This window comes from Rutilus rutilus (assembly GCF_951802725.1).
Source record: "Rutilus rutilus genome assembly, chromosome: 6".
Classification (NCBI taxonomy): domain Eukaryota; kingdom Metazoa; phylum Chordata; class Actinopteri; order Cypriniformes; family Leuciscidae; genus Rutilus; species Rutilus rutilus.
The window spans coordinates 7,515,696-7,543,626 of record NC_140214.1 but is presented as its reverse complement, the minus strand read 5'-3'; the positions used below and the strand labels follow the sequence as shown (position 1 = coordinate 7,543,626).

General features: G+C 37.4%; 1 protein-coding gene and 1 long non-coding RNA gene across 7 annotated transcripts; one reads left to right on the top strand and one right to left on the bottom strand.

Annotated features, from left to right (window-relative positions):
• Positions 1-1,548: 1,548 nt before the first annotated feature.
• On the bottom strand, positions 1,549-18,638 carry LOC311292005 (uncharacterized protein). 5 transcript variants are annotated; one of them, XM_084411431.1, is made up of 6 exons: positions 18,581-18,638; positions 8,568-8,740; positions 8,331-8,387; positions 7,961-8,089; positions 6,257-6,350; positions 1,549-6,133 (listed from the first exon to the last, which is right to left on the bottom strand). In XM_084411431.1, exons 5-6 carry the CDS (start codon positions 6,348-6,350, stop codon positions 2,322-2,324), a joined length of 3,906 nt encoding a protein of 1,301 aa, XP_084267557.1. In that variant the 5' UTR covers positions 7,961-8,089; positions 8,331-8,387; positions 8,568-8,740; positions 18,581-18,638; the 3' UTR covers positions 1,549-2,321. The 5 variants fall into 5 exon arrangements, with proteins under 5 accessions (XP_084267557.1, XP_084267555.1, XP_084267556.1 ...); XM_084411429.1 differs by having other exon boundaries at positions 6,257-6,354; positions 8,331-8,740; XM_084411430.1 differs by lacking the exon at positions 8,568-8,740 and having other exon boundaries at positions 6,257-6,354; positions 18,581-18,636.
• A 344-nt stretch (positions 18,639-18,982) lies between these two features.
• Positions 18,983-24,872, top strand: LOC311292153. Of its 2 annotated transcripts, XR_014627677.1 has the most exons (6): positions 18,983-22,846; positions 23,246-23,297; positions 23,487-23,551; positions 23,652-23,711; positions 23,795-23,892; positions 24,083-24,872. It is a non-coding gene; the product is annotated as an uncharacterized lncRNA (long non-coding RNA). The 2 variants fall into 2 exon arrangements; XR_014627678.1 differs by having other exon boundaries at positions 18,988-23,297.
• The last annotated feature ends 3,059 nt before the right edge of the window (positions 24,873-27,931 follow it).

Below are 27,931 nucleotides of genomic sequence, written 5' to 3'. Positions count from 1 at the left end.
ATGCCCAAATGCGAAAATATTGATAGTAAGGGGTAGTAAAATCCAATCAAAGTCATATGTCAGTCATTTTTTACGTGTTTTTCCATATAAATGTCTATAACTCCGAAGCGAATTGAGATATTTTCACCAAAATTGACACACATATGTATGGGCTCACTCTGAGGACACATAAAAAAAATTGTGGGACTGAGCCTCTTGGTGGCGCTATAATAAAACAAAACATGAAATTCCCATTGACTTCAATACAGTTTTGTGAAATAAAATGCTATACTTAACAAATGCATTGGTGTAATATTACGAAACTCAGAATGTGCCTTCAGCACCATCCCCTGAAAGTACCCAACATATTTCGAGACAGCGCCGCCTTTTGGTCAAAAGTTACAACAACATTTCTTAAAATGCTAATAACTTTTGAATAAATCTGCCTATTGAAATGCCACTGGTCTTAATAGATTCCCTGGGTCAAGCCGAGAACATAGATACCAAGTTTACTTTATTTGGCCTAACTTCCTGTACGCCATCTTGATTTTCATTCAAAACCTACTTTTTCGAACTCTTCCTACACCGTTTGTCCGATTTTCACCAAAATCAAATCATATCATCTCCAGACCGTGCCGACTAAAAGTTATGGATTTCGTGTCGATTGACAAAACCGTTTTCGTATAGCGCAGCAGCAAATTTGAGGCATGATGCTAAAAGCACTATTCAGGCTTTATCTCTGCAATGCCTTGACATATTGACACCAAACTTTGTATGTGTCATTGTCACTTCACTCTGACCACATCACATTAGTTTTGTAACTGCGCCACCTATTGGTCGAAAGTGATAATGCATTAAATCATATTTTTATTTACTGTTTCTATGATTTTTCAGGCATTTTGCCTAAAATCGTCTTTAATGTCTTTAATTGTTCATTGTTGCAGTTGGTCTGATACTTTCAGCAATGTTGGCATGTATTTTCATCTGATTGTGCTTGGCCCCGATAATTGCTGCTTGCAGCTATATTTAGATTTATTTTTTCTTTTCTTATAATAATTATGCATTTATTAATTCACCATGGAGGGTAGGCTACAGAATATCATTACCTGTCAGTCTGACATACAGAGTTGTACAGGTTTTGCCATATAGTCTATTTTTATTTTCTTATTTGTTTTTATTTCCTCGATCATTATACAGAGGTATACCATTTCATTCCGGGCTGCACGACATTACAATATTTAGTTTTTCTGGAATTATATATTGCAAAAAAAATGTAAATTATTTACATGAATTATTCAGGAAATCAAATGTTAAATAAAACTATAGTCTTGGATGTATAAATTAAATATTATTAATCTTTGTTAAAGCTACGAAAGTGATCTTCTCGTTGTCTTTTGTTGTTTGATTAACACGAATGACAGTCAGTCATAATGCGTAATGGCAATAATTGAGGACATTGTTTACAAGTCGCAGTCCGTGTTCAGGACCTGGATTTTGCAAAACAGGCTTCAGACAAATTTAAACTTCACAAAGGTTTAAAAAAGTTAAATCATGAATTGACAAGTTAAGTAAAGTTAAACAGTTAAGATCTTTTTATTAATTCACAGAGTTGAGAAAATATACTTTTTAAAACAATATTACTACTAATAAAAATAATTAGGATCATTTTAAAATCCATAAGTAGAATTAATTATAATACAATTGCTGATAACTTTTGAACAGTAGTAAATTGTCAGGGAATTGGGAAAATTTCACATGCGCATTGCGGCAATACAGTATAAGCTCTACCATAAGAAAAATCCATATTTCTTCATTTCAGAATGTTGTATGCCATACTAATACACCTTACTCATAATTTCTTGAAAACATAAAGGAAGTACTTGAAATCATACAGTTTTTATAGTATTTCATAGTATTTTACAATATCAAAATGTTTGCATGATTTCACAAGACTAAACACAAAAAAAATATTTTTTTCATTTATACTTTTTTCAGAAGCTTTTATCCAATTTAAGCAATGCAATTAATATAGCATTTAAGCTATAAAAACATGCTAATTTCATGCATTCTCTGGAGCCATTATTACTGTGTTGCTAGCACTATGCTCTACCAGTTGAGCTACAGTTCATGATTGTTGTGGATTCTTGAGAAATTTGACATTGCATCATTGTTGAAAACACAAATATTAAAAGCATAAAATAACTCTTAAATTCAGTATTCTTCATGTTAAATGATTATTGATTTATACGTGAAAGAAGCATTGATGTTTGTTAAGTAACATCTTGTTAAGCAAATCTTCAATTTTCCTAAATATTTTTGAACTATTTAGCCTTTTATTTTGTTTAGGACATCTCCTGTCCCTCAAGGCAAGCACTTCCATCCTTTTGATCAGATGTTTTCTGTTTGCTCTGTGACTGAAAGGCACTAAAGGCTTTCTTAATTTTCATCATTTTCAGGGCAACAGTTTGCATTCGCTTCTCTCTCTCCTCCATAATGCGGCGCTCTGTTTCCAGCAAATTTTCTCCTTTAGCAATCTTTTCCAGAATAAGAGTTTCTTGTTTCATTTTCTCGAGTCCAACAACTCGGTCCTCAAAGCCAGGACTTTTCTCTTCTTTCTCAGTTCTGATCAGGATTTCGAGATAATCGGCTGTGGAGAGAGATTTTGGATTCAGTGCAATTTCATCCAGTCTTCTTAGGCAATCAGAGGACAGTTTGATCAACTTCTTTAGTTTTTCCTCAATTCCATCGAGGTCCTCTTCAAGTGCATCAAGTATTTGCTTAGAGCTCATAAACTTTCCTTTTGCCTTCATGAAGTTGTCTTTCAGCTCTTTAATAGTTTTTTTCTCTATTTTTGTTTCATACGTCCACATGAAATTTTCCTTAGAATGAGCAGAGTAATGGCAGTTTTCAGGGCAGATAATGCAGTGTCCATCCTCCATCACTGCACAAGTTTGCACAGGATCTTCTGCAGGGAGGAAACAGTTGGAGTGACATGTGAAGAAGCAGTTGTTGCAATTCATGGTAAAACAGTTTACAGGGGTTCTGATTGCTTTCATCACCTCTACATCTTGCTCAAAATCCTCATTTTGCTTCATGCTGTCACTCTCATTTTCCAAACATTGTTTGAATTTTTTTATCTCACTCATTTTAGAGAGACCTGCAGTTATTTGAGGGGTCAGACTTTTCATGGCTTTCTCAAGGCGCTCTCGTTCCTCCAAGACCTTTATAGTCATCGTCAGATCTTTACTTTCAATGGCCCCCAATGCCTTGAAAAAAGCCTTCATCTGTTTGAAGGTTTTGTCCCAGACAAGCTCGGTCAGTTTATCATCTTCATCATTATCATCTGAATCATTGTCAGAGGTTGTAGGCTCTTCTACTTTTTTGTCTGCATACACAGATGAATTGTTGAAACTGAAATGGGTGGGTTGTCCCTTTTTATTCTTTTGACAGGGCAGATCTGCTGCTATGATGGCTTCTAGAACTGGGATGTTTTTACTGTCTGCAAATGTCACCAAAACTATGATGTTCTCTGCAATGTCTTTGCCAAAAATGGACAGAATTGAGTCAAAGATGTACCTCTGATTGGCACTCAGGCGGGCAAGAGAGGCCTGGACAATAAAGCAGACGGCATCAATGTGATCAATTCCCAAAGGGCTACAAAGAAAGCTTTTGACCTGCTCTGTAATCAGTTTATCATGTGCGATCCCTCTTGTATCCCCAAATCCGGGTGTATCTACGATTGTGAGGGAATAGGGAATTTGAAAGCCAGGCTGATTGTACAGCTCAAAAGATGAGACATTATATGTCTGACTCTCAGCCTGTGAGCGATTGGTCACTTCATTGATTAGTTTGAAGCGATATGCATCCTGCCACTTTACGCCCAGTATGTAATTGACCATCACATTAACCAGTGTGGTTTTTCCTGCTCCCGTTGGTCCCAAAAGAAGGATAACTTTGTTTTTCACATCCTCAACCTTTTTTCCGAAGACATACTGATTAAAACTAACAGTCTCTGCCATTTTTTTGTGTAGGTTCAGTGTATGTATTGATGGATTGCCCTTTTTTATTCGTGAAGATTGATTCAAGAACAACCCGCTCCCATCCTTATTTGATTGTTTCCCCTTAAAACTGGCTGAAAACACATTTTCAGGGCTGGAGAGACTCTGTCCATCATTTCCACAGTTTGCAAAAACTCGGATTGTGTAATCTGTGTCTTCTTTCAGTCCCTGAAGAGTGCACTCCCTGTTTGTAGATTTCACAGACTTCCATGGCTTTTCACTTTCCTGATCCTTCGTGCTTTCTCTGAATTCCAACACATATCCAGTGACCAGAACATCTTCTCCCACAGATGTAGGAACATCCCAGACTACAGTTGCAGACTCTGATTCTACTCGTTTCACTATAGGTGCTCCAGGAGGAGCACATGGACGAGTCCTGAAGAATGATGTTGTGTCACTAGTCAGACTTACTCCTGGACGACACACCGCCTTACAGTTGAAACGATATTCTTTATGTGGTTGTAACTGCTTGACTGTGACTTGATCAGAAACCCCATCAGTAAACACATCAGTCCATTCAGGGCTCTGCGCAGACTGATATGAGATACAATATGAAGCCACAGAACTAACACCGTGAACAGGAGGTTTGATTTGCAGATGTATGCAGTCATGCTCCGCACTCAAGAAGACTGGTTTTGGGGGTTTTGAGGGTAGCTCGTACTGTGAGCTTATGAGTCTCCCCCTTTCATAAACATGAATTGAAGAGGCAGTGATGAGTTCATCCGGGATTGATGCAATGCAGAATTCAATGTTCTTTCTTCCTTTATTGGCTTCTTTGAAATCTAAGAATGACTGTATGTTTTCCCTGGTCAGAGTAGTTACATTTCCTGAGGAAAACCATTTTTCTGTCTTTTTTGAGGAGTCTTGATCATAACTCACTTGCTCTCCTTTGTTACGCGATTGTTTTTTCAGGTAATTCTCCAGGTCTGAAAAATACAGTTCCTTTTCATTTAAGGAGGAAAGTGCAAAAGCTATCACATAGTTATTGGATGCTTTCAAGACAACCTTGTCCAAGTCATTGCTTGATGAAAGAACAGGAAATTCTTTCATGATTTCGAGGTAAGATCTAATGACATTCATCTCTCGCTCTCGCTCATTGAGATACTTGTGTACCAGAGCACCCTGAAACGGGGATCTTTCTTTGTCATTAAGAGCATCAACAAGTTCTTGTTCTTCTTTTCCTCCACCCCTTATGGATGGAAGAAGTCTGCAGAGATGTTTTTGAAAAACTATTTTGTACTCTGAGCAGAGGTCCTTAAATTTTCTGATTTTAGTTTTGATTTCAGGGAATTGAATGGCAACATTGTCCCTCATCAGGTCTTGACATTGAATGTCACAATTATCCAGTTCATCCATGATCCGTTGGGCACGTCGTACTAGGCTTACACTGATCTCCCTGACTAACTGAGCAGCTGTTGAATCTAGTTTTTTAAGAGGGTAAAGCCATACGGTCATGGGCACAGCATTCTCTCCATGTTCTCCCAACAGTTTTGGCAGCTCTGAGTACACCTTGATGGCATCTACATAGGAAACTGGATTGTTTTCCAGAGCAAAATCTCCATGAAAAGTGCAGCTGAATTTGTTCATTTTCTCTTTTTCTGAATCACTCATTTTCAAAGATGCTTCACCTTCAACTGATATTAAAGGTATATTTTTGATTGATGCTTGGAGGTCTCCTTGTATCTCTTGATGATTTTCATTGGATGAAACTTCACGGTCAAAAATAAAGAACGCTTGAGCTCCATACAATAGAGCCGTAACAACATGTGTGGCCGAGCCCTCCTGAAATACATTGCTATGCTTTATGTTCCCTGCTCCAAGATGCTCCATAGTTAACTGCTCAAAACGTGCCGTTGACCGATACTGTAAGGTGACTCGAGATTGATGTTTGGACTTCTTCTTGTCATTTATATAGTTAGCTGACCCTTTCACACTAACTAATCCACACAGAAGGCTGGCTTCAAGAGATGCAGAAATATTCAAAGCTTCTACTTTGTCTTCACATGAATCTGAGGCAATGATTTTGAAGTCAGTGTTTGGCTGTGGCCGTACATTGATATTCTTCTGCAGCATCTCAGCATCCCAAAGAGTTATTCCTTGGGAACATTTTATATGTTAATAATTAGTTACCCCAAAGTTAAAGCATAAAATCTAACAAAGAAATGAATTATACCATTTAGATTGTTTCCTCCCCAGTGTGTTCATGTGCTTTTTATTACCTGGAATGAGGACATCTCTTCTGCAGTCATAAAGCATTCCCAACTGAAAAGGTCGGCCAAGACAAGCCAGTTCAATGGTTTCAGAGTCCGACATCTTTCTAGTGGAAAAGTCTTGGATTATAATTTTTTTGTAAATGTTAAATAAAAAGATATACAACATATGACTGAAAAAAATATTGCATTAGCAACAAAACAGCATTCATTGGGCCATCTTCAAATATGGGTTAAAATTATCTTGAGACAGTGCTGGCAGCTTTAATATATTTAGTGCTGTAACTAATGATTTGTTTTTTTCAGTCGATTAACTTATTTTTAATAACACAGATAAAATAAAATATCTATATTGCAATTATAAAATGACATGTACATTTTTTTTTATTAATCGTATCATGAAATAAGATTTTGGTGATCCAACGCCTATTCCAACCTGTTCACAATGGTTTTTGTTGCAAACATTTAAGCGTATAATCTAACAGTTATTTTTTCAGTTAATCTATTGTTTATTTTCTGAATATTTGATTAATCCTTTGGTCAATTTACCAATAAATAATAACCATAACTAATCTATATGAACCTGAGGGTATCTGAGCAGTTTGGGAACAGTGCTGCTTACTGGTCGAGAAATCTGAAAAAATGCTTCTATCGTTATACTGTAAGTTTAAAAATGTGCTCTAAAACACAACTTTTGGATTCCTTAGGTCCGACCATATTGTCTCTCTCAGGCATTGTGTTGATGTAAAATTCAGAATTTTACCAACTCATTGGCATGGCAAGACGATTCTCAGCGAGCTCAGCTAGTTGTAACACACTTGTTTTAAATACTTCCACACAAGCTGAAGAAGATGGAAATTAGCATTGTGCTAAATCCGGCGTATTTACGTCAACTTCTATTGTACGTTCATTAGGGCTGGGACGGTATGGATTTTTTCTTACCGCGGTTTTTTCTTACCGTATTGCGGTAAACCGCTTTAAACCTCACCTTAGTTGCCATATCAACACTAGAGAAGAACATTTTTTTAACCATACCAAAAGTAAATTTCATACTTATGTTAATTTTCCATCTCTATTATTGGTATTTATTTTAAATTAGACAAATCTGATATTATTTTAATCTCGAATATGTTATTTAACAGTTGGTATGGTTCTTTAATGTTTTGCTAACTAGCAGAAGACACTAGCAAGGTTTAAATCCCAGTTGTGCAGGTGGGGCATGTTGTAACACTGTGTTACAATGTGCATCTATTAGAACTATGCTATTCTATTCTATACTTTTATTAATTCTATTAAGAAAACATGAGAAAAAGGTGAATAAAGACTGAGAGTCAATGTTCAGAAATTATTAATTATTATATTTTGAACTATGTTGTATAGCTGTTTTTTCTGGTGTGTTCGTTGTCAAACTCAAGCTCATATTTTTAATTATTAAAAAATGCCATTATGCTAACTTTTATATAAAAAAGTTGATAATTGTATTTTGAGAAAATATTTTAGTCTGTCTTTTGTATTTTTTTATTAGATCAGATAGCATTTTAAGCTCATGTTACAATGTACCCCATCTATTGGACATGTTGTCACATTTCACTTCCATTCTTTTGGGGTTATATCAAGGAAAAAGTATACACTGTAATAATAAAGCAAAACAATATATAAATACATATATATATATATATATATATATATATATATACATACATACACACTCACCTAAAGGATTATTAGGAACGCCTGTTCAATTTCTCATTAATGCAATTATCTAATCAACCAATCACATGGCAGTTGCTTCAATGCATTTAGGGGTGTGGTCCTGGTCAAGACAATCTCCTGAACTCCAAACTGAATGTCAGAATGGGAAAGAAAGGTGATTTAAGCAATTTTGAGCGTGGCATGGTTGTTGGTGCCAGACGGGCCGGTCTGAGTATTTCACAATCTGCTCAATTACTTGGATTTTCACGCACAACCATTTCTAGGGTTTACAAAGAATGGTGTGAAAAGGCAGAACAGCAGAAGACCCTACCGGGTACCACTCATCTCAACTACAAATAGGAAAAAGAGGCTACAATTTGCACGAGCTCACCAAAATTGGACAGTTGAAGACTGGAAAAATGTTGCCTGGTCTGATGAGTCTCGATTTCTGTTGAGACATTCAGATGGTAGAGTCAGAATTTGGCGTAAACAGAATGAGAACATGGATCCATCATGCCTTGTTACCACTGTGCAGGCTGGTGGTGGTGGTGTAATGGTGTGGGGGTTTTCTTGGCACACTTTAGGCCCCTTAGTGCCAATTGGGCATCGTTTAAATGCCACGGCATACCTGAGCATTGTTTCTGACCATGTCCATCCCTTTATGACCACCATGTACCCATTCTCTGATGGCTACTTCCAGCAGGATAATGCACCATGTCACAAAGCTCGAATCATTTCAAATTGGTTTGTTGAACATGACAATGAGTTCACTGTACTAATTTCCGGCGTGTACAGACGTGTCTGCGAAAAAAAAAAAAAAAAAAATCAGGTTTGCGTGATCTGACAATTATCCCAAGATCTGATAGGCGCTTTCACTAAACCACACCAGTAAGCCTACTTCAGCCAATCGGTAATAGGGTAGGGGCTGGTCTTGGGTTTTGGCCAATCAGATTGAGTCAGCAGTCACTCCACGTGCGAATTTGTTTTGTGTTTCACATACACTACGAATGTGTTTCCCACACTGGCAGCGCGAAACATAGCCAAAGTCATGGAGTGCAACTTTATGAAGCCAGGGGAAGACACCAAACTTGTCGATAAAGGCATAAAGAATAAATGGTCTTGGATAGAGGAGGTGGGTAGAGACGAAAAGCCCTTTGGAAGCTGGTGTCAAAAACTCCGGCAACCAGGAGCATGTTTCTGCACTTTGTGCGCAAGGAAAATATTATATGGAACTAGCGGGAAAAAAGTGCTGCCACGACACGAGTTAGATCCTAGTCATCAAGCAGCTGTAGCTCGTTGCCTGACTTGAGGTAGCTCGCCAACAGGCCGTTCACATATCACGTCTTTTGCGCGCTCAAGTTCATTCCAATGTAGTCGCGCTTATGTAAGCGCGCTCATAATTGAAGCGACGCGCTCGTTTTTTTCTAGGCGGTTTTCGGTGGTGGAAATCCATTAGCCACTAAAACCTTTTTGTCATTGTGGAGAGCACAGTCAGTGCATGGTTGCATAGCAACGACAGACGCCACGGGAAAATCGGACCTAATTTTACTATTAATAATAAAAGATAAAAGCGGAGGAAGATGGATGGATGGAATAAAAGATAAGCTAAAGTACATTGTAAATGTCAGTAATTTATCTTTTTATAAAAATCATTTAAAGTCTGAAATATGTGAGGTTTATCTTTTTATAAAAAGTTTTTTTGTCAGAACTTTATTTGAACTTGTACATGTTAGTATATAACATGTTGCAAGATACTTTTAAAATCTGGCTATCATTTTTAATGGTATTATTTTAATGTTTGTGTAAACAAAAAGTGCATATTGATGCTTTATTTGTTATTTACTGGTTTTCGACATAAAACTTGGTGAACTGATTTCATTGTGTAGTATTAGTAGCCTACTTTTTGAACAGGATTCTGTGATAACCGTGATCATTTTTGTCACTATAATCATGAAATGAAATGTTCATGCCATTTCATCTTTTGTTATGATCAACTAAAATCAACTAATTATGTGGGGGTTTTTTTTACAGTATAATATGCAAAGTACAGTTTTCTATCTGATTCTGTTCTTTTCTCTGACACACGTTGTTGGGTGTGGAAGGTTACTAATGTGATTGCTCTATCTGTAAATGAATGCTTTTTCAATTACTGAATTCATTGAAATAAAATGAATTCTTTGATTTGAATATTTTATGGCAATACGTCGTGTAGGTCTTAAATTTCAATCTTTATGGTCTTAAAATTAAAAAGGTCGTAAATTTGACTTACTGAAACCTGCTACTGTAATATAGGCTTGTATTGGGTTTGTTCATCTCATGTCTGAATGATGTCCATTTTATATCCACAAAAGTCACCAGAATCAATCATTTAAGGGACTATTTATTAGGGCTGAACGATTAATTGCATTTGCGATAATATCGCAATATGATGAAATGCGATTTTTTTAACCGCAAAGCTGCGATTATAGTCTGGTCACGTGACACGCGAGAGTAAACAAGTCTGTTTTGCAGATGAAGCATCAACTTGGCACGCGACACATACAGACCTGGCTACAGGAAATAACAGTTTATGTTTAATTTATGTGATATTGTGTTATAGATTCTCTCCAACGATTCTGTATCGATTAAGATAATTTCAGATTTATGTCTGAGCTTAGTTTTAAACACAGATACGTGATGACGCGTGTGCATAACAACCGTATTCTGCTTGCTTCTAATTCCTCTGTCTCTCTCACACACACACACACACACACACACACACGACACCACTCGAACCTTACGAGAAATAAGTTAATAAAGTTCGGAAAAGTTTAAGCGAATTACAAGGACATTCGCGGGCTTCATTGCACAAAATATGAGAGATGCGCGGTCTGCGTGATGTTACTTTTGTAGTGCGCGGTCTCGCCCGCCGGTATTTTACTTACAAATGTTCTACGAAGGCATCATATGTCTTGGAATGCAGTTGGCTTATATATTAAAAATATGAAAATCACCGACAGAAGCTGCTTTCAATTTCAAATACTCACGTGCGCTTTGCGAAGAGCGTTTGAGCATGCGGCTGTGAGCGACTCTGTCTACGTGGTTAAATGTACTTGCATCTCAAAATGCTTTTATGACGCGAAATTAATGTGACACAGTCAGTTATTAAACAGACAGGACAAACCACATCTTATAATTTCAAAAGAGATGAAAACGTTCAGACAGCCTACTCTTAAATACTGAAAGCACTCTTTGTTTATTGCTTGTAATATTTTTTTCCCTCTTTGTTATTTGTTTTGAAGCTATATTTGTTAAAATTATTAACATGTAATTGTATTAATTTAGTTTTTTAATGTGTAATTATTATAAGTAGGCCTACTTATAATTATGTAATTAAATATTTTAAGTTTTATTAATATGATCAATTTTTTTTAATTGATCGGCTCACGAGGTGCCTAAAGATTCCCTTCCCTATTTTACAATGATTTATTGCTTGTTTTTGTTGAATAATAGAAAAGATAAAGAGCTTAAAAAATAATCGCATATTAAATCGCAATCGCAATATTGGTAAAAAAAATCGCAATTAGATTATTTTCCAAAATCGTCCAGCCCTACTATTTATCAAAATGTTCTCCTAGGGGAGCACACCCCTGGATCCCGCTTGACAATTATGTTGATCAGGGCATATATCTTGGCTTAGGATAAGCCTAAGGAGCATATATCATCGCTTACCTCCCAGGGAAAAAAGTTCAGGCTCAGGATTTTTTTCTACTATCACCCCCTGTATATATGTGTGTGTGTGTATATATATATATATATATATATATATATATATATATATAGTATATACACACACACTACCGGTCAAAAGTTTTAGATTGGTAAGATTTTTGAGTATCTTTTGCTCACTAAGGCTGCATTTATTTGATTAAAAATACAAACAAAAACAGTCATTTTGTGAAATATTATTACAATTTAAAACAGCTGTTTTATATGTGAATATATATAGTTATGTAATTTATTCCTGTGTTCAAAGCTGAATTTTCAGCATCATTACTAACAAAATCATTCTAATATGATGATTTGATGCTCAAGAAACATTTATGATTATTATCAATGTTGAAAACAGTTTTTTACATTTTTATTTCCCCCTCTTTGAACTGCCACCTTACCGTGGTGGAGGGGTTTGAGTACCCGAATTACCCGAGGAGCTATGTTGTCCGGGGCTATATGCCCTTGGTAGGGTCTCCCAAGGCAAACAGGTCCTAGGTGATGCCTGGACACGGAAACTAGCTCTAGGGACGAGGAATGTCACCTCGCTGGCGGGGAAGGAGCCTGAGATTGTGCGTGAGGTTGAGAGGTACCGACTAGAGGTAGTCGGGATCACCTCCACGCACGGCTCGGGCTCTGGAACCACACTCCTGGAGAGAGGATGGACTCTTTACCATTCTGGAGTTGCCCATGGTGAGAGGCGGCGGGCTGGTGTGGGTTTGCTTATAGCCCCCCAGCTCAGCCGCCATGTGTTGGAGTTCACCCCGGTGAACAAGAGGGTCGCTTCCCTGCGCTTTCGGGTCAGGGATAGGTCTCTCACTGTCGTGTGCGCCTACTGGCCAAACGGCAGTGTAGAGTACCCGGCCTTCTTGGGGTCCCTGCCGACTGGGGACTTGTGTTCTGTTATTGGACTTCTGTGCTAGTTACAGCTTGTCCATAATGAAAGCCATGTTCAAGCATAAGGGTGTCCATCAGTGCACGTGGACACCCTAGGCCGGAGGTCGATGATCGACTTTGTGGTAATTTCATCTGGCCTCCGGCCGTATGTCTTGGTCACTCGGGTGAAGAGAGGGGCGGAGCTGTCAACCAATCACCACCTGGTGGTGAGTTGGATCCGATGGCCGGGGAGGATGGCCGGTCCCTGTACGACCGGAGCAGGAGCTTGGTTCGCATTGACGGCAATAAGTCAGACTGTTTCCCGGTGCATGTTGGACTCCGGTAGGGCTGCCCTTTGTCGCCAGTTCTGTTCATAATTTTTATGGACAGAATTTCAAGGCGCAGCCAGGGGCCGGAGGGTGTCAGGTTTGGGGACCACATGATTTCGTCTCTGCTTTTGGCGGATGATGTTGTCGTGCTGGCCCCATCAGACCAGGACCTTCAGCGTTCACTGGGACGGTTTGCAGCCGAGTGTGAAGCGGCTGGGATGAGAATCAGCACCTCCAAATCCGAGGCCATGGTTCTCAGTCGGAAAAGGGTGGCTTGCCCACTTTAGGCTGGTGGAGATTTCCTGCTTCAAGTGGAGGAGTTGAAGTATCTTGTGGTCTTGTTCACGATTGAGGGAAGGATGGAACGGGAGATTAACAGACGGATCGGTGCAGCTTCTGCAGTAATGCAGTCAATGTACCGGTCTGTCGTGGTGAAGAAAGAGCTGAGCCGCAAGGCGACGCTCTCGATTTACCGGTCAATCTACGTTCCTACTCTCATCTACTGTCATGAGTTGTGGGTCAGGACCGAAAGGACAAGATCCCGGATACAGGCGGCTGAAATGAGCTTTCTCCGCAGGGTGGCTGGGCGATCCCTTAGAGCAGTGGTCGGGAACCTATGGCTCGCGAGCCACACCTGGCTCTTTGGCAAAAATCATGTGGCTCGCAAGGTCTCTCACCATTTACCAACAAACGATCGATAAAAAAATGTAATTCAACAAATCAACAGAGATCGGCTCTCTGCAGAAAAAGCAGACAATTACACTTCCCTTGTTGTACAGCCTACCGAAGTTAACCCTCTGAGGTCGGCAAACGTGCTGGTGCGTTTTGCTGGATTTTCTTCACATAGTAGCACAATAAACTTAAAGGAGAACTCCGGTCAATTTTAACATTGAGCTCATTTTTTTGTACATTTGGAGTGCTGTCAATACAGAGAACAACGACAAAAATCGGTGTTGCCTACACCGTGTTATCCTCTTTTTAAAATTTGCACCCTGTTGACTTCAATGGGGCACGTTTTAAACCTGCTTTTAGCCTCTTAACATCCTTGATGTGTCATTACAAGTGCACCAGCCATGTGAGTGATTCCTTCGGAGTGAACGCGGGTCAATCTGACTGCAGTAGATGTGAAAGATATGTATAAAAATTTTGTTTATTCAGCCAGCGCACATACCTGTATTTACATCCTGTTTATGGTCGAAGTCCATAGTAATCGATTGTCGAGTTCACGCGCGTGATCATAGGTACTAAACCAATGCGCGTGAACTTGACAATCGATTATTGGTTTTTAACTATGTAACTGTTGCAGTCGCCGGCTGGATCTCTTCAGTTAGTCAGTGGAAGCCACTCGCGTTCTGCCATCCAGAAGTTACTCGGTGCCTATTGTTTACAAACATTCTGAAAAGGCCTATATGATCTAATATTTGATGTTGTTTTTTTTTTTGTTTTTTTTTATGTTGTAGATTTAAGTTGCAAATGAGGATTGCTAAAATTATTGTATATATTCTGAGACATCCGTCTGAATTTTTTTCAGTTTTGTTCAAGCTAATTCACCTTTGGCTAAGCCCCGCCCCCCTTAGTTACTGTTGCTACGTCCGACAACTTCATATTGTTGGACTGTGGCAACACGGTTGCGGTAACGTTAGTCACCTTCAATACTACCACAACAGCGTGTCTGTAACATTAACGTTAGTTGTTTGTATCTTGAAAAAAACATCTATTCTCTAGTCAAAACATACAATCCTGACTTACGTGATAACTAAACTATCGCTAAGCTTGCTTGCTAGCACCTGGATTCTTCATTAATTAGGGTAACTTAGTAGCCTGGATGCCAGCCGAACTTAGCCCCGCCCACAAAATGTTTAGGTCGGGAAGTTCGGTCTGGACTCGCTCCGTTGAGGAGCTATTATGCCCGAACAAAAATTGTCCGGACCAATCAAATTGTCAGGGCGGGCTTTATACGAGGATGGACAGATGAGCAACGTAACGTAATCATCCACGTCACCAACGAGCGCTTGGGTTGAATTCGTTTACAACAAAGATGACTGCCACTGGAGAATTGTTATTTCACGAGTTCACACTTACAAATAAGTCAGATAGAATAAATGCATATTTGGCGTGCTGTCCGAGGAGAGGTTCCGGGCTCGGTATTCGGCCCGAACCCAGAGTACTCCCCCCGTATTCCAGGCTGTGGAAGAACAAGCCGAGAGTGAGTGGAGGGATGCTGAAAACTGTCAAGGAATGTTAGGTGAGTTGACTGAGTGAATAAATATTATGCTTCCTCTCATGCTGATAGTGTAGAACATAGACGGTCATTGTTTGATGACAAGTTGATTGGATTGATTATTTGAACGTGCTACTCTCGAACTTTGTTTATAAAACATTATGTGTAGATTCCGCCATCGCGACTGTTATAGATGATATCGACAGCGGATTCATTTTAAAAGAGGAACAGAGAACCGCGATCAAGGCATTTGTAGATCGGAAACATGAATGAAAAACATACGTCACTTACTCCGTTGCTCTGATTGGTTGTAGGCAGAGTCGTTGACTATCCAATTAAGTGCAGAGGCATTTTCCTTCCTGGTTCGGTTGAAACACGCCCCATAATCAAAATTCAATGGAACAGTATCAGACTCACATTCTGACTAGAATCTGAGTATGACGACGTCAGGCTAGTAACTTAGAGAACCGAAATCATAACCTAAAACAGCATAAAACTGTTTATAACTTCACAGTAAGGTTAAAAGCTAAATTTACCTTAGAGCACACAAAAGTGTGCTTGTTGAGGGGTTTAGCTGACTGTGAGGACGTCCACACAGTTTAATCCAAAGACGACACTTGTCAGGATTTGACTTCGGTTTTGGGAAGAGAAAAAAACGGACACCACCCTCCAGCCTCTCTGGGAAACGCGGTGTGTTACAAATGCCCCAGGCACAACGCTTAACCATATTTTTTATAAAACTATGACGGTAATAGCCTGCCGAGACCAAAAATATGAGACGCCTGTGTTAAAGTCAATGAAGCGTTGTGAAAAAGTGTCGGACCTCTGTGGGAGCTCGTTCTTGGCTGCGCTGTGATTGGTCAATCTACATTCTAGGATGTGGCTTAGCCAAAGGCGAATTAAAGCAACAGTTTTTCAATAATAGAAGAATATGTAAAAATATAGTATTTGGGGTAAAAGGCAACCCTGCTAATTAACATGATAAAAAATAGCTGGCAGACTTTTCCATTTGTTGACATGACATGGTTAGATTCAGATTGTAAATGTCATATATCAAGTTGGGTGTCATCTTAGAGATACCATACCAAATGAACCAATCACATCATATAAAAAAATATGATTTAATGTTACTACTGTACATCTATATTGAATTATAACGGGATTTAATTCAACGTGTTCAAAATCTTTACCTTTTAAAATAATTGTATGTATTTTTTAAAATAAATTTTAATGACAGTATATTTATTGAATGAAAATGAATTCTTGTATTTATCAAAATAAACAGAAAATAGTGCAAACTTTGCTAAAATTATTATTTCGAAAGAATATTAACTTGGACATTATTAGAAACATATTATTTTAGCTAAAGTATTTGTATAAATAATGCGTGCCTTTTGCCCCATGCTGGTGAGGCTTTTACCCTTATCTTGCCACTTCATACATTTGTAAAAAAATTAAACAAAATGAATGTTTTATTTATTTTCAAACAAAATCTGTTGCTCCATAAATATTCAATACAAAAAAAAAATTCTGCAATCATACATTATGGAATAGTGAAAAGCACATTTTTTCTTAAGGTGTTCCTTTAGCCCCGTTGTACCCAACATATATGCACTCTTAAAGGTGCCATTGCATGGATTATTTTATTATTTTAGAATGTTTCCTGGGGTGCCCTTATAATGTTAGTATGTATTTTAGAACAAAATTTGTTATAATTTAGAAATAAAAGGCATTTTTCCTAGCCTGATTTTTGCCTCTGATTTGAACGCTCTGTTTGAAGGGGCGTGTCTGCTGTGAGACTTCAGTGTAAACGCCCACTGCTGTGATTGGCTGCTGTGAGACTTCAGTGTAAACGCCCACTGCTGTGATTGGCTGCTGTGAGACTTCAGTGTAAGCCTGTTGATCACGTGAATGAAGATCTTATCATTGCAACGCAGTTTCTGCACTCTCACTAATGATTTCACCAATGCAAACATGATGTATGTAGAGTAAGAGCTTGTGCAGTGTAACAGCGTCATTGATTTCATAACGAGTGTCCAGATAAACTCACGCTGTGTGATTGACAGCTTGGGCGACTGGAAAGGGATTGTTCTTTGATCGCTATCTGTATACTGATCAAAGTTTAAGTAAGATTATTTTCATCCTAGTAAGAGAAACGACGTGAAGTTGATCGTTTAGTCACTGGCTTGATTTACTGATGCATAAACAGTATTGAACGACTTTGAGAGAAAGATTATCTGTCTGAACTTGAACAATTACACATCAGACATTCACATAACCCACTGGTCCTTCAGAGGCTCGGATGAAGGAACTAAAAAAATACACTGAGCAACTGCCATGCTTCGCTCGTTTGCAAGCCATGATGTCTCTCGAAGAAAAATGATTCGGACGATGATTCGGCTGCGCAGTTCCGCCTGGCCTTGAACATGGGCTGGAGGCGTACATATTAATGATCCCGACTGTTGCGTCATAGTTGGTGTTATGTGGAGATTCGCCTATTTTTCAGGGGTGTTTTTCAAAAACGATATTCAAATAAGAAGGAGAAAACAATGGTGTTTGAGACTCACTGTATGTCATGTCCATGTACTGAACTCCTGTTATTTAACTATGCCAAGATAAATTCAATTTCAAATTCTAGGGCACCTTTAAGGGGTAAAAAGGTGAACCTTTTGAAAGAGAGTGTATTTAAATATACACACTTTTTAAAGCATTTGAGAATTTTTACCAAGCCAGAAAAGTTCCCAAAAAGGCCAAGGAAAAAACACAGCTTATTTGATACAGTTGACATCTACTAAGGCAGTGGTTCTCAATTCCAGTCCTCGGGACCCGCTGCTCTGCACATTTTGTATGTCTCCCTTATTTAACACACCTGAACCAGATCATCAGCTCATTAGGAGAGACTCCATGAACTGAACTGAGTGTGTCAGATAAGAAAGACATACAAAATGTGCAGAGCAAGGGGTCCCGAGGACTGGAATTGAGAACCACTGTACTAAGGCACAGTCACCTTATGGGGTGAGTTGTAGGAAACTGACAATGATTTGAGAACAATACCTTATATACATGAAATGTAAATTATTATCATTTATATATAACAATCTTTCATAGCATATGTGTATTAACTTCTGGTATCATCTGCAATACAGTTATGAAGCACACTATGAAATATGAATCTTTTTTTTTGGTCGAGATATATTGTAATTCATTTAATTGTATATTACAGCATTAAAAACACACCTGACAGCTTGGCCTGACCTGACATTTGTGAAAAATACTGGTGTCCCGGGAACATATATCGATGGTGTGGTTAAAATATTCATTATATATATTACTTTTGTCTGAAAACCAGTATATATTTTTTTGTGTTCACTTGTTTACCTAGCAGTCATTGCAAATAATTATATCATCTGAAGTTTGGTTTGGAGGACAGAATTGACAAAATGTATTTTAATTTAAGCAACATACCTTTTTTCCCCACTATATTACTCCAGAATGATTTGTCCCCTTCAGGTTTAGACACTGTTCATTTACATTACACACTGTGGTTTTATAGAGTGTATCAGGGCTACTCCTTGCAACACTGTGATTGGGCAGGCAACAAGTCACATCCCAAAATGCCATCAAAGAAATGGGATCCTTCATTGTCAAATGTCACCCCAACTGGTATGTCATCAAAAGAAGCTCATTAGGAAATATATAGTATAGTATATATTTTTATTGTCCCTTTAGGGAAATTCTTTTTCACATTTCCAGAAACGGTTTTCATTGTACATACTCACGGCACATATAGACATACATATTTTCATACACAGTAGACATTTGACACATACATATATGGGAAAAACATACATTATTTCACTGCAAAACAATTTATCTATCTGTGTGGCTTTGTCTTATTGAGTGTTTGGATGGCTGAAGGGATTAGGCTTCTGCTGAAGCGGGGTTTTTTTGCATCTTATGCTTCTGAACCTCCTGCCAGAGGGTAGGAGTAAGAAGTAGCGGTTGAGTGGGTGAGTAATGTCCAGGGATATTGCATGAGCGATACGTGTGATGGCTTTGGTGTTTAGTTCTTGTAGATTTGGAGTGGGCAAACCTATTATTTTGGTGGCAGTATTGGTTATCTGGGTAAGTTTGTTACGTTTTTTTACAGTAAGCATGTTGAAAAAACAGGTGGAACAGTATAGTAGGACGGGTTGAACAATGCTAATATACAGTAGTAGGAGTAGATGGGGGGCAACATGAAGTCCTTTTAGTTTACGCACCGCTGACAGTCTTTGGGTTCCTTTTTTCTGTATGTCTGTTGTGTGGTGTTCAAAGGTGAGGTTATTGTCAATTGTGATTCCAAGATATTTGAAGTGATCTACTGTCCCTACTGTTTCGTTGTTAATGATAATGGGGTGGTGGGATTGTGCCAATCCAAAAGCCATTTCTTTTGTTTTGCTGATGTTGAGTTTGAGATAGTTATTTCCACACCACTGCGTGAAGTGGGAGACTGTGTTAAGATATTCTTGGGTTGAATGTGTGTCTGTGAGGAGTCCAAGGATTGCAGTGTCATCGGCATACTTGAGGAATATGGTGTTGGGTGAGGGGCTGGTACAGTCGTTTGTGTAGAGAGTGTAAAGAAAGGGGCTTAAAACACAGCCCTGCCCAAATATGGTGTCTCAAAGTCAGCCCTGCCCAAATATGGTGTCTCAACTAGTAAACTAGTTTTTTCGTGATACCTAAAATATGATTTCGATATGATACCTGACTAATTTACCATATCGATATCATGGCAAAAAAACGAAAACAGTTAAAGTAATTAAATAATATGACAGAACTTACAATTCACTGCTCTATAAATTAATTAAAAAAACAAAAAACTCACTTGACCAGCATGTTCCTGCCCTGCTTTTTGATCATTCCCTCCTCTTGTTTTATGCCAGTGTGAACATCCTTGCAGAGATGTTTGCAACAAACACATTTTTTTCAATCATGTTAACATTCGCTAACCTTTCACCATTCTGAATGGGTTGGGATAGGGGTTAGTTGACTAAAATCTTATTTCATGGATACGAGTAATTTAATATTTTTAAATGGAATTTTATAATTACCAAAAAGATGTTTTATTTTATCTTTATCAAAAATAAGCAAAAAATAAATAAATAAAAATTCAGCTACAGTAGGTCTATTTAACAGTAACATTCAAGAAAGAAATTAAATAATTAAAAAAAACTGCATAGTGTAAACTGCATGCACATATTGAAACTATCTTTTGGAGAAGCTAGACTTGACTGCAGGAACAGAAGTGAAACTTTTATTTTATTTTTATTTTTTGCTGACCCCCTGACTAAGAGATCAGGATGGAGAGGACTGATTCAGTAAAGGAAAATGTGAACCTTTCACTTGAAACTTCCACATTTATTTGGTTTGGTGTTGCAATGATTGACAGGGCATTTTCAATTCCTCATTGAATTTTGCTTCATTCATTTTGGGACATAAAATTAAAGCTTAAACATGTTAGACATATCTAATAATTTTTCTAATACATTTTCATTTTAATCTTGCAACTTATAAAATGTTAAAATATACGTTTAGATTATATGGTATAGAGTATTTTGTTCCAAATGTTGCACATTTGGTATAGAAAATGTACATTTTAAATACAGAAATACATTGCCATTTTTGCATATTAGATTTCAAATTGAATATCACTACCCATAAGTTGCCATACGCCTAGTGTGGGGTGTCTTAGATGCGCACATACCTTATTACCATATTAGGATGGGAGAAGTACTCAAAGTGTTCAAAATTTCTCTTCTGTTCCTAGCAGTCAAGTCTAGCTTCTACAAAAAGACAGTTTTCAAGGATATGCAGTTTCTGAAAAACAAGTTGTAGTACTTCTCCTTATCAGCCTATATTCAGTTATTTAGTTATTTGCCAGTGAATTTCCACTCAGCATTAGCAGACTGCATACAGAGACATGAATCATATGAAGTACAAGTATTGTAAAGTACAATAAAGAAAAGTACTGGACCTATGATTGAGAAAACTAACTCATCCCACTAACCCTTTCACCTCACCATCTCCATCCCCAGCTATCCGGATCCTGAAAGTAATTTAAGGTGATAGAGAAAAATGGTAGAGAGCAAAGGAATAGGCATATAAATCAACTTACGGGATAATACATCAGCCTTAATGTTATCAACCCCTCTGATTTGTTGAATATTCAAATTATAAAGTTGTAAAAATAAAACCACCTGCATCAAATGTTGATTAGGACTTTACAATAAATGCAAAAATGTCAGAGGATTATTTTTTTTTTATGATTAGCAGTTTATTGGATTTTCCAAAACATTTTACACACAAATCAGTCATGAAAACAAATAAAACCAAACATACAACAAAATAGAATGAAAGGAAGACATAATACATCCATAAAAAAAAATAAAAATAAAAAAAAACACCAATAACAGTGATGCCCAGAGTCCTTGAGTTTGCAACCTTGTCTATATGTAGGTACAGTATTCAATCAAATGTGTCCGACAATCCTGTTACAGAGTTAAATTATATGTTTAAAAGCCAGAACGCCATTAAACGCCCAAAGTATACGCATGATACTTCCCCCATTTCAGGTTATACTCCTCCACTTTATCAAGCAACCTATAGGACAGTTGTTCAAGAGAAGCCAGCTGACCCAAAGCAGCACACCACGCATCCGGTGCAGGTGCGGAGGGGGCTTTCCATTCTTTGACCAGAAGTTTCCGGCCTAACATAAGGCTAATGTCAGAGGATTATGATCTGAGTTCTCCAACACCTCTGCGCCTCCTCCAACATAAACATCGGCCAGAACATACCCAAAGCTTCTTTCTCGATAACGGAATCATTTTTCTGATGTATATTACATTTTTTTGAGAAAAGAAACATACTGTGGATAGTCCATTCCGTCTTTATCTGATTGTGACAAAAAATGAATTTTAAAAAGGCTGATCAAACTTGGGTGCTGCAAAGACTGGAGCTGTCGCCAGGAACAATTTCATGTTGTCAAAAGCCCTCTGACAGTTAGATGTCCAATCAAACTTAATAGAGTCATTCAACATATCAGTCAACGGAGAAACAAGAGTGGCAAAATTAGGACAAAAGCTTCTATAGTAACCAACAAAAAACGCATGAGCTCCTTTTTGGTCGATGGAGGAGGAAAACCTTTAATACACTGTTAGACTTTTCTGTAATTTCTACAGTTATTTACTTTAAATCCCCCAGTATTATACTGCTATTTCTCTTTACAGTAAATAACTGTGATTCCAATTGCATCATGGGAATTTTCTGTGACGTCTAACACCACATACAGAGACTTAATGTACAGTATTTTTTAAATTTGCTGTATACTACTGTATTTGACGTAACTGCCTCTCTGGCTGGCACCATTCCAATTTTTGCCTTACACCGCGTGTCTACAACGCTATAATAGCCAGAGGCTGTCTATATTGGACACATTGAAGCGACCGGACCTTTAAATGCAAACCTGTTTATCCCTTGTAAGAACTAGCGCGAGCGCTTGGACTCGTATCGGACTACGTCTGAAATATAACGGCCGCGGCGCATCACTACACTGTCTGGGATTTGTCGTGTCGCGTCAGACAGACATCCAGTGTAGGTAATGGGGTCTGTCTTTTGTTGGATCGCGACGTTCGTGTCTGGCCCGGGGAAGAGACGGAGTTCACTTCACCGAGAGAGAGATCAGCAAGCAAGGTAAAAAAAAAAAAAAAAAAAACATTCTGTGTATGTTGACCATAGACTGGGTGTTGACAGGATTGTGCCCAGTTTAACGTATGTTATAACGTTAGCCTAACGTTACTCGTCGTCAACATGGCGGTAATGAACTTTACCATGGTAAACTGAGCTAACGTTTCATTTTACACACTTTGTTAGATTATTGAATTTTAACATATTTTGTTAAAATATGCCAACGAGCAACGCGTTTACATTAACAATAAATGTGAATAAACTAATGTGAAATTCTGTTTATAGCATGTTGGCCTACTGATGAGAACCTTTATAGTTTTAGCATTAGTTTGCAAACTATACCATATTATAGTTTTTTTTATTTTTTATGGAATTTAATATTTACTTCCATTTTTGTGTTTAAAGGTAACTGCAACAAAGCGCCAATTCGCGCCAGTGTCTTAGCAAGATTCCAGAGGTAAGTTAGGCCAGCCCATTTGTGATAGAGATAAGTTTGCTGAAATGATTAGCATACGCTATGTGAAAATTGCTTTTGAGCCACTGGTGCAGACTAGGTAGCTTACAATATCTTATAAAATCTCTATAAAATTGGCTAACTTTATATCAAATAAGTGACCTTTGCATTATGTCTAACTTTATTACACAGCAGATGAACCAATCAGAAGATGGACCATTGTCTTTGTTCAGTCTCACCAGATTAAATGTATCCAGGTAAGCACTGCAGTAAAACTCTCACTAATTCATTCAGACCAAATCTAGCATTCTAAACAACTTAAGTTTATATTTTTGCATTATTTTTATCTTTTATTAGCCAGAAGACTCTACCATTGCAGTTCCACCTGACTAGGAAGGTCCTAATATCAGCGCACAGGTGGGTTAACTACTTTAGGAAGGAGAACGATCATCACACAGAGATTTCTTGCATGTATCTTACTGTGTATTTGTCTCAAACAGGTACTCCTTCACTGCAGACAAGCTGAAATGGGCTAAAATCATCTATTTCAGTCGTTCTTTCTATGGATCTCAGCATTTTTGGACAGAATTTAGGATTTGTAAGTATTAAAATTTAATCTGGCATAATTTAATTTAGTTATTTTGTATGCTATTTATTGACAAAAGCTGTTTACAAATATATATTCTTAAGTTTTTGTGAAAATAATAATAAAAATTAACAAAAAAGGAGGTTAAAAATAATGTGACAGTAATATTCTCTCTCTCTCTCTCTCTCTCTCTCTCATATAGTGTTGGAACTGGGATCTCCTCTGAAGGACTGAGTACATTTGTGTTTGTGGGCACGCATGCAGACCAGGGAACACTCTGATGTTGTCAATCAAGTTCTGAACAGGAACCAATCTTTGGAGAAGTTCATTTATTCACAAAGGTGGACAAAAACATTGTGTTGGCTTTTTAAAGATTATTTTGATGATGACTTTTACTCCTATGCTGTAGAAAAGATGGACAGAAAAGTACTGTCTACTCGACAGTCAGACATTGATAATAAGAAGAAATGTTTCTTGAGCATCAAAGAGACTTCTTTCAAAAACATTACGACACTTAAATACTTCTTTTGGCCACCAGTGTACATGAATCCAACACATTTTTGGAAATAAGTGAAATTATTTTTAAGATGGGGTTATGTGTCTTGTATTGTGAAAAGAACTGTGTTTTGTCCTGTTTTGGACATTTCCTTTTTGAATGCTTAAAAATGTATTTATATTCTGCTTTATGAAGTTTTATGAATGTAATGGTTGATATTTCATTATAATACTTGTATAAGCTAAACAACCAATGACTCTACATTCATTTAGTCAAATGCTAATGTTTTGTTTATGATTTTATGTATGTTTTCAAAAATGTTTGCAGTGAAGGACAGCACATAATGTGTTATTTTAACACGTTTACACATCTTTGTGCTAACCTCTCTGACATATTTACTTTGTTAAAATCATTAACACAATGAATGAGTTAAAATTAACACAGAAAATGTTGTCTCTAAACTCACCCATTAATGTGTAAAAATTTCACACATCATTTCCAGCATTGGCATGTTTATTTTGTGATATATATGAAATGTTTTAAATAAAAAAATGCTATTTTGTGATAACTTTGTCTAATTGGTTTGTATGAAAGTAGTACTTATGTAGGATAAAAATAAAATTAATCATATATCAAAATTATCAAATCTAATTTATTTTTAGTACAAATAAAAATAATTACAGGAGTGTACTGATTAGCTTAGTTTTTACAGTAATGCACTGTACTGATTAGCTTCGTTTTTACAGTAATGCACTGTATTACACAAAACTGAAATACGGTTTGGTACTGTAACTCTTAATTACAGTAACTTACTGGCAACAGTGTTGCCAGTAAGTTACTGTAAAAAACCCTTGAAAAGTCTAACAGTGTAGCCAAAACTTTAGCTCGGAGAGGGCGTAGTCCGACCTGTGCAACCTCCTTACCCCAAGTAATTCACAGTGGCCTTGGCAAATTCACATTTTGACAGGTTGACTGTAAGGCGCCCTTTAACCAGACGATCAAACAATGCCCGTAAACTCTGAAGATGCTGCTCTCACGTATCACAAAAAAATAATAACATCATGCAAATAAACAGCGCATCCCTTCAAACCCAAAACCACTCAATTCAGAAACCCAAAATCACTCGAAAATGAACTGTAACTCAGCGAATACTTCTCACACAGACACGTGAGATATGTCTTTATGAAGCTTGAATTCTGTTCTTTTAAGTGAAGTAATTAATTTAAAAAACAAATGTTTTCAACTCATGTAATCCGTTTGAAAGCAAGGAGAGGTGCCGTTTTTTCTTTCTGCCTCATTATCCCTATAATGAGCTGAGGCCGCCCCGCCCCCGGCACTATTCACATGGTAAATAGTTTAGGTGATCTAGATGCTTCGCACCCGCCCCCCGATCAATGCCATAAAAACACAAAGTTTCTTCATCAGATTCACTGATAGGTCATCGCGTTTAGAGAGGATGGCTCGTTTCTCCGGTAAAGATGCCCTTCAGATGATTCTGGACAGCGAGGAAGAACTCACCTTTTCCTCAGAGGAAGATTGTAACTCAGACGACGAACGGCAGCATTTTCAAGAGCGAATTGATCACGCCGAGTAAACACCGAGTTTTCACGTGAATAAATACGTGTACTCAAGTGGTCTAATGGTAGAACATTTGCCAAGCGTGTCAGAGGTTCTGAGTTCGAATCCGCACTCATATAGTTTTTTTTTAATTTTTTTTATCAAATCAGATTATGTTTATCAGTGGTTGTATATCAGGCAGAGACATGGTTGTGTGTATTTTGTTTTGTAATTTCACTGGAACGAATAGAGAGTCTCCACAACGGATTGAAGCGCGTGAAGACTGCGCAAGCCTAAAACAAACACAGTATCCGCGTCTGACTCGCGGGAATCCACAGCGCAAACCTGTGAGGGGCTGTGTTTTCTCGAGCCCCATATCAGCTCGAGAAAACACAAGTTTATTCAGATCATTACTTGTTTACACCGTCTCGCAGTGCTGTGAGGAATAATAATAATGGAAAATGTCCCTCAAAAGGTAGATGTAAACAAACTATTAAAAGGTAAATATAATTTTTTTCTTTAAATAATTTTTATTGTGTTTTATTAGTAACAAATTTGGGGAGAGGATAAATATTCCAAAACTGAAAATACAATATGAGAATTAACTCATTTTTAGACAATTACACAATTTGTCTAGACATGCACAATTACTAGACATGTTTACCTTGGATATTATACAATTTGCAAGTACAATTTGTAAAAAAAAAACAAAAAAACATGTATATAAAGAAATATAAATAAAATGTATATTTGTGTATAAATATATACACACACATATATATATATATATATATATATATTTATATATATGTGTGTGTGTGTGTGTATGCATACATATATATATATATATATATATATATATAATATATATATATATATTTATATATGTATTTATATGTATATGTGTGTGTGTGTATATATGAAGAGTTCAGATGCAAAAAAGCCTCTAAATGTCATCTGAAATTTTCTCCTAGAATGATCATTTTTATGAAGCTTGTATATTTAAGTTAGCTATAGGTGACACACCTGAATGAATGGCTCATTAAGTATGCAGGGGTGTTGTCTCACCAGGTGTGAACTACTAAATATGCATGATGCTGTTGGAGCGTTTACGCCCCATCCGCATATTGGCTTTCCAAACTAAAAGTGTTTCACAAAACTAAAATCAATGTATCGTTTTATGTGAATGATTAGGCAGGATGATTTTCACATCATTTTGAAGAAAAAACTGTAGGCGATGACATACATTAGTCAGAAGTCTTATTGCCACATATTTAGTATGTGTTTTGTGGCCTTATTTCAGAAACTTTAATTTTTAGTTTTTTCGATAACCATGCATAAACATTATTCTCTCAAAAATGAAAACATGTGTACATACATGTGGCTCACATATTATGGAACTCCTGTTTGTGCTATATAGAGTGAATTTACACCTTTGCCATTAATATGTTTATAAGCAGCTGAAAAAAGCACAAATGTCAGGGCATGGCAGAACATCTCAAGGACCCCAAAAACACCCCAGACCCCAGAGGGTTAATGAAAAAAAAACAAAAAAAAAACACATTGTCAGTGTAGTGGAACAGTTATGTCTTAGCATTTATTTCTCTTTATTTTATGTGATTTGTGCTTCTGTATGCAGTCTGCTAATGCTGATTGGAAATTTACTGGTAAATAACTGAATATAGGTGATAAGGAGAAGTTACAACAACTTTCTTTTTTTTTTAAACTGTAAGCAAAGCTGCACATATTGAAACTATCTTTTGGAGAAGCTAGACTTGACTGCTAAGAACAAAAGTGAAACTTTGAGCACTTTGTGTACTTCTGCAATCCATATTAGGATTGCTGACCCCCCTGTCTGATAGGTCAGGATGGAGAGGACTGATTCAGTCAAGGAAAATGTGAAACTTTTATTTGGTTTGGTGTTTCCAACAACTGACCCTGCCTTGATGCAATGATTGACAGGCATTTTCAATTCCACATTGAATTTTGCTTCATTCA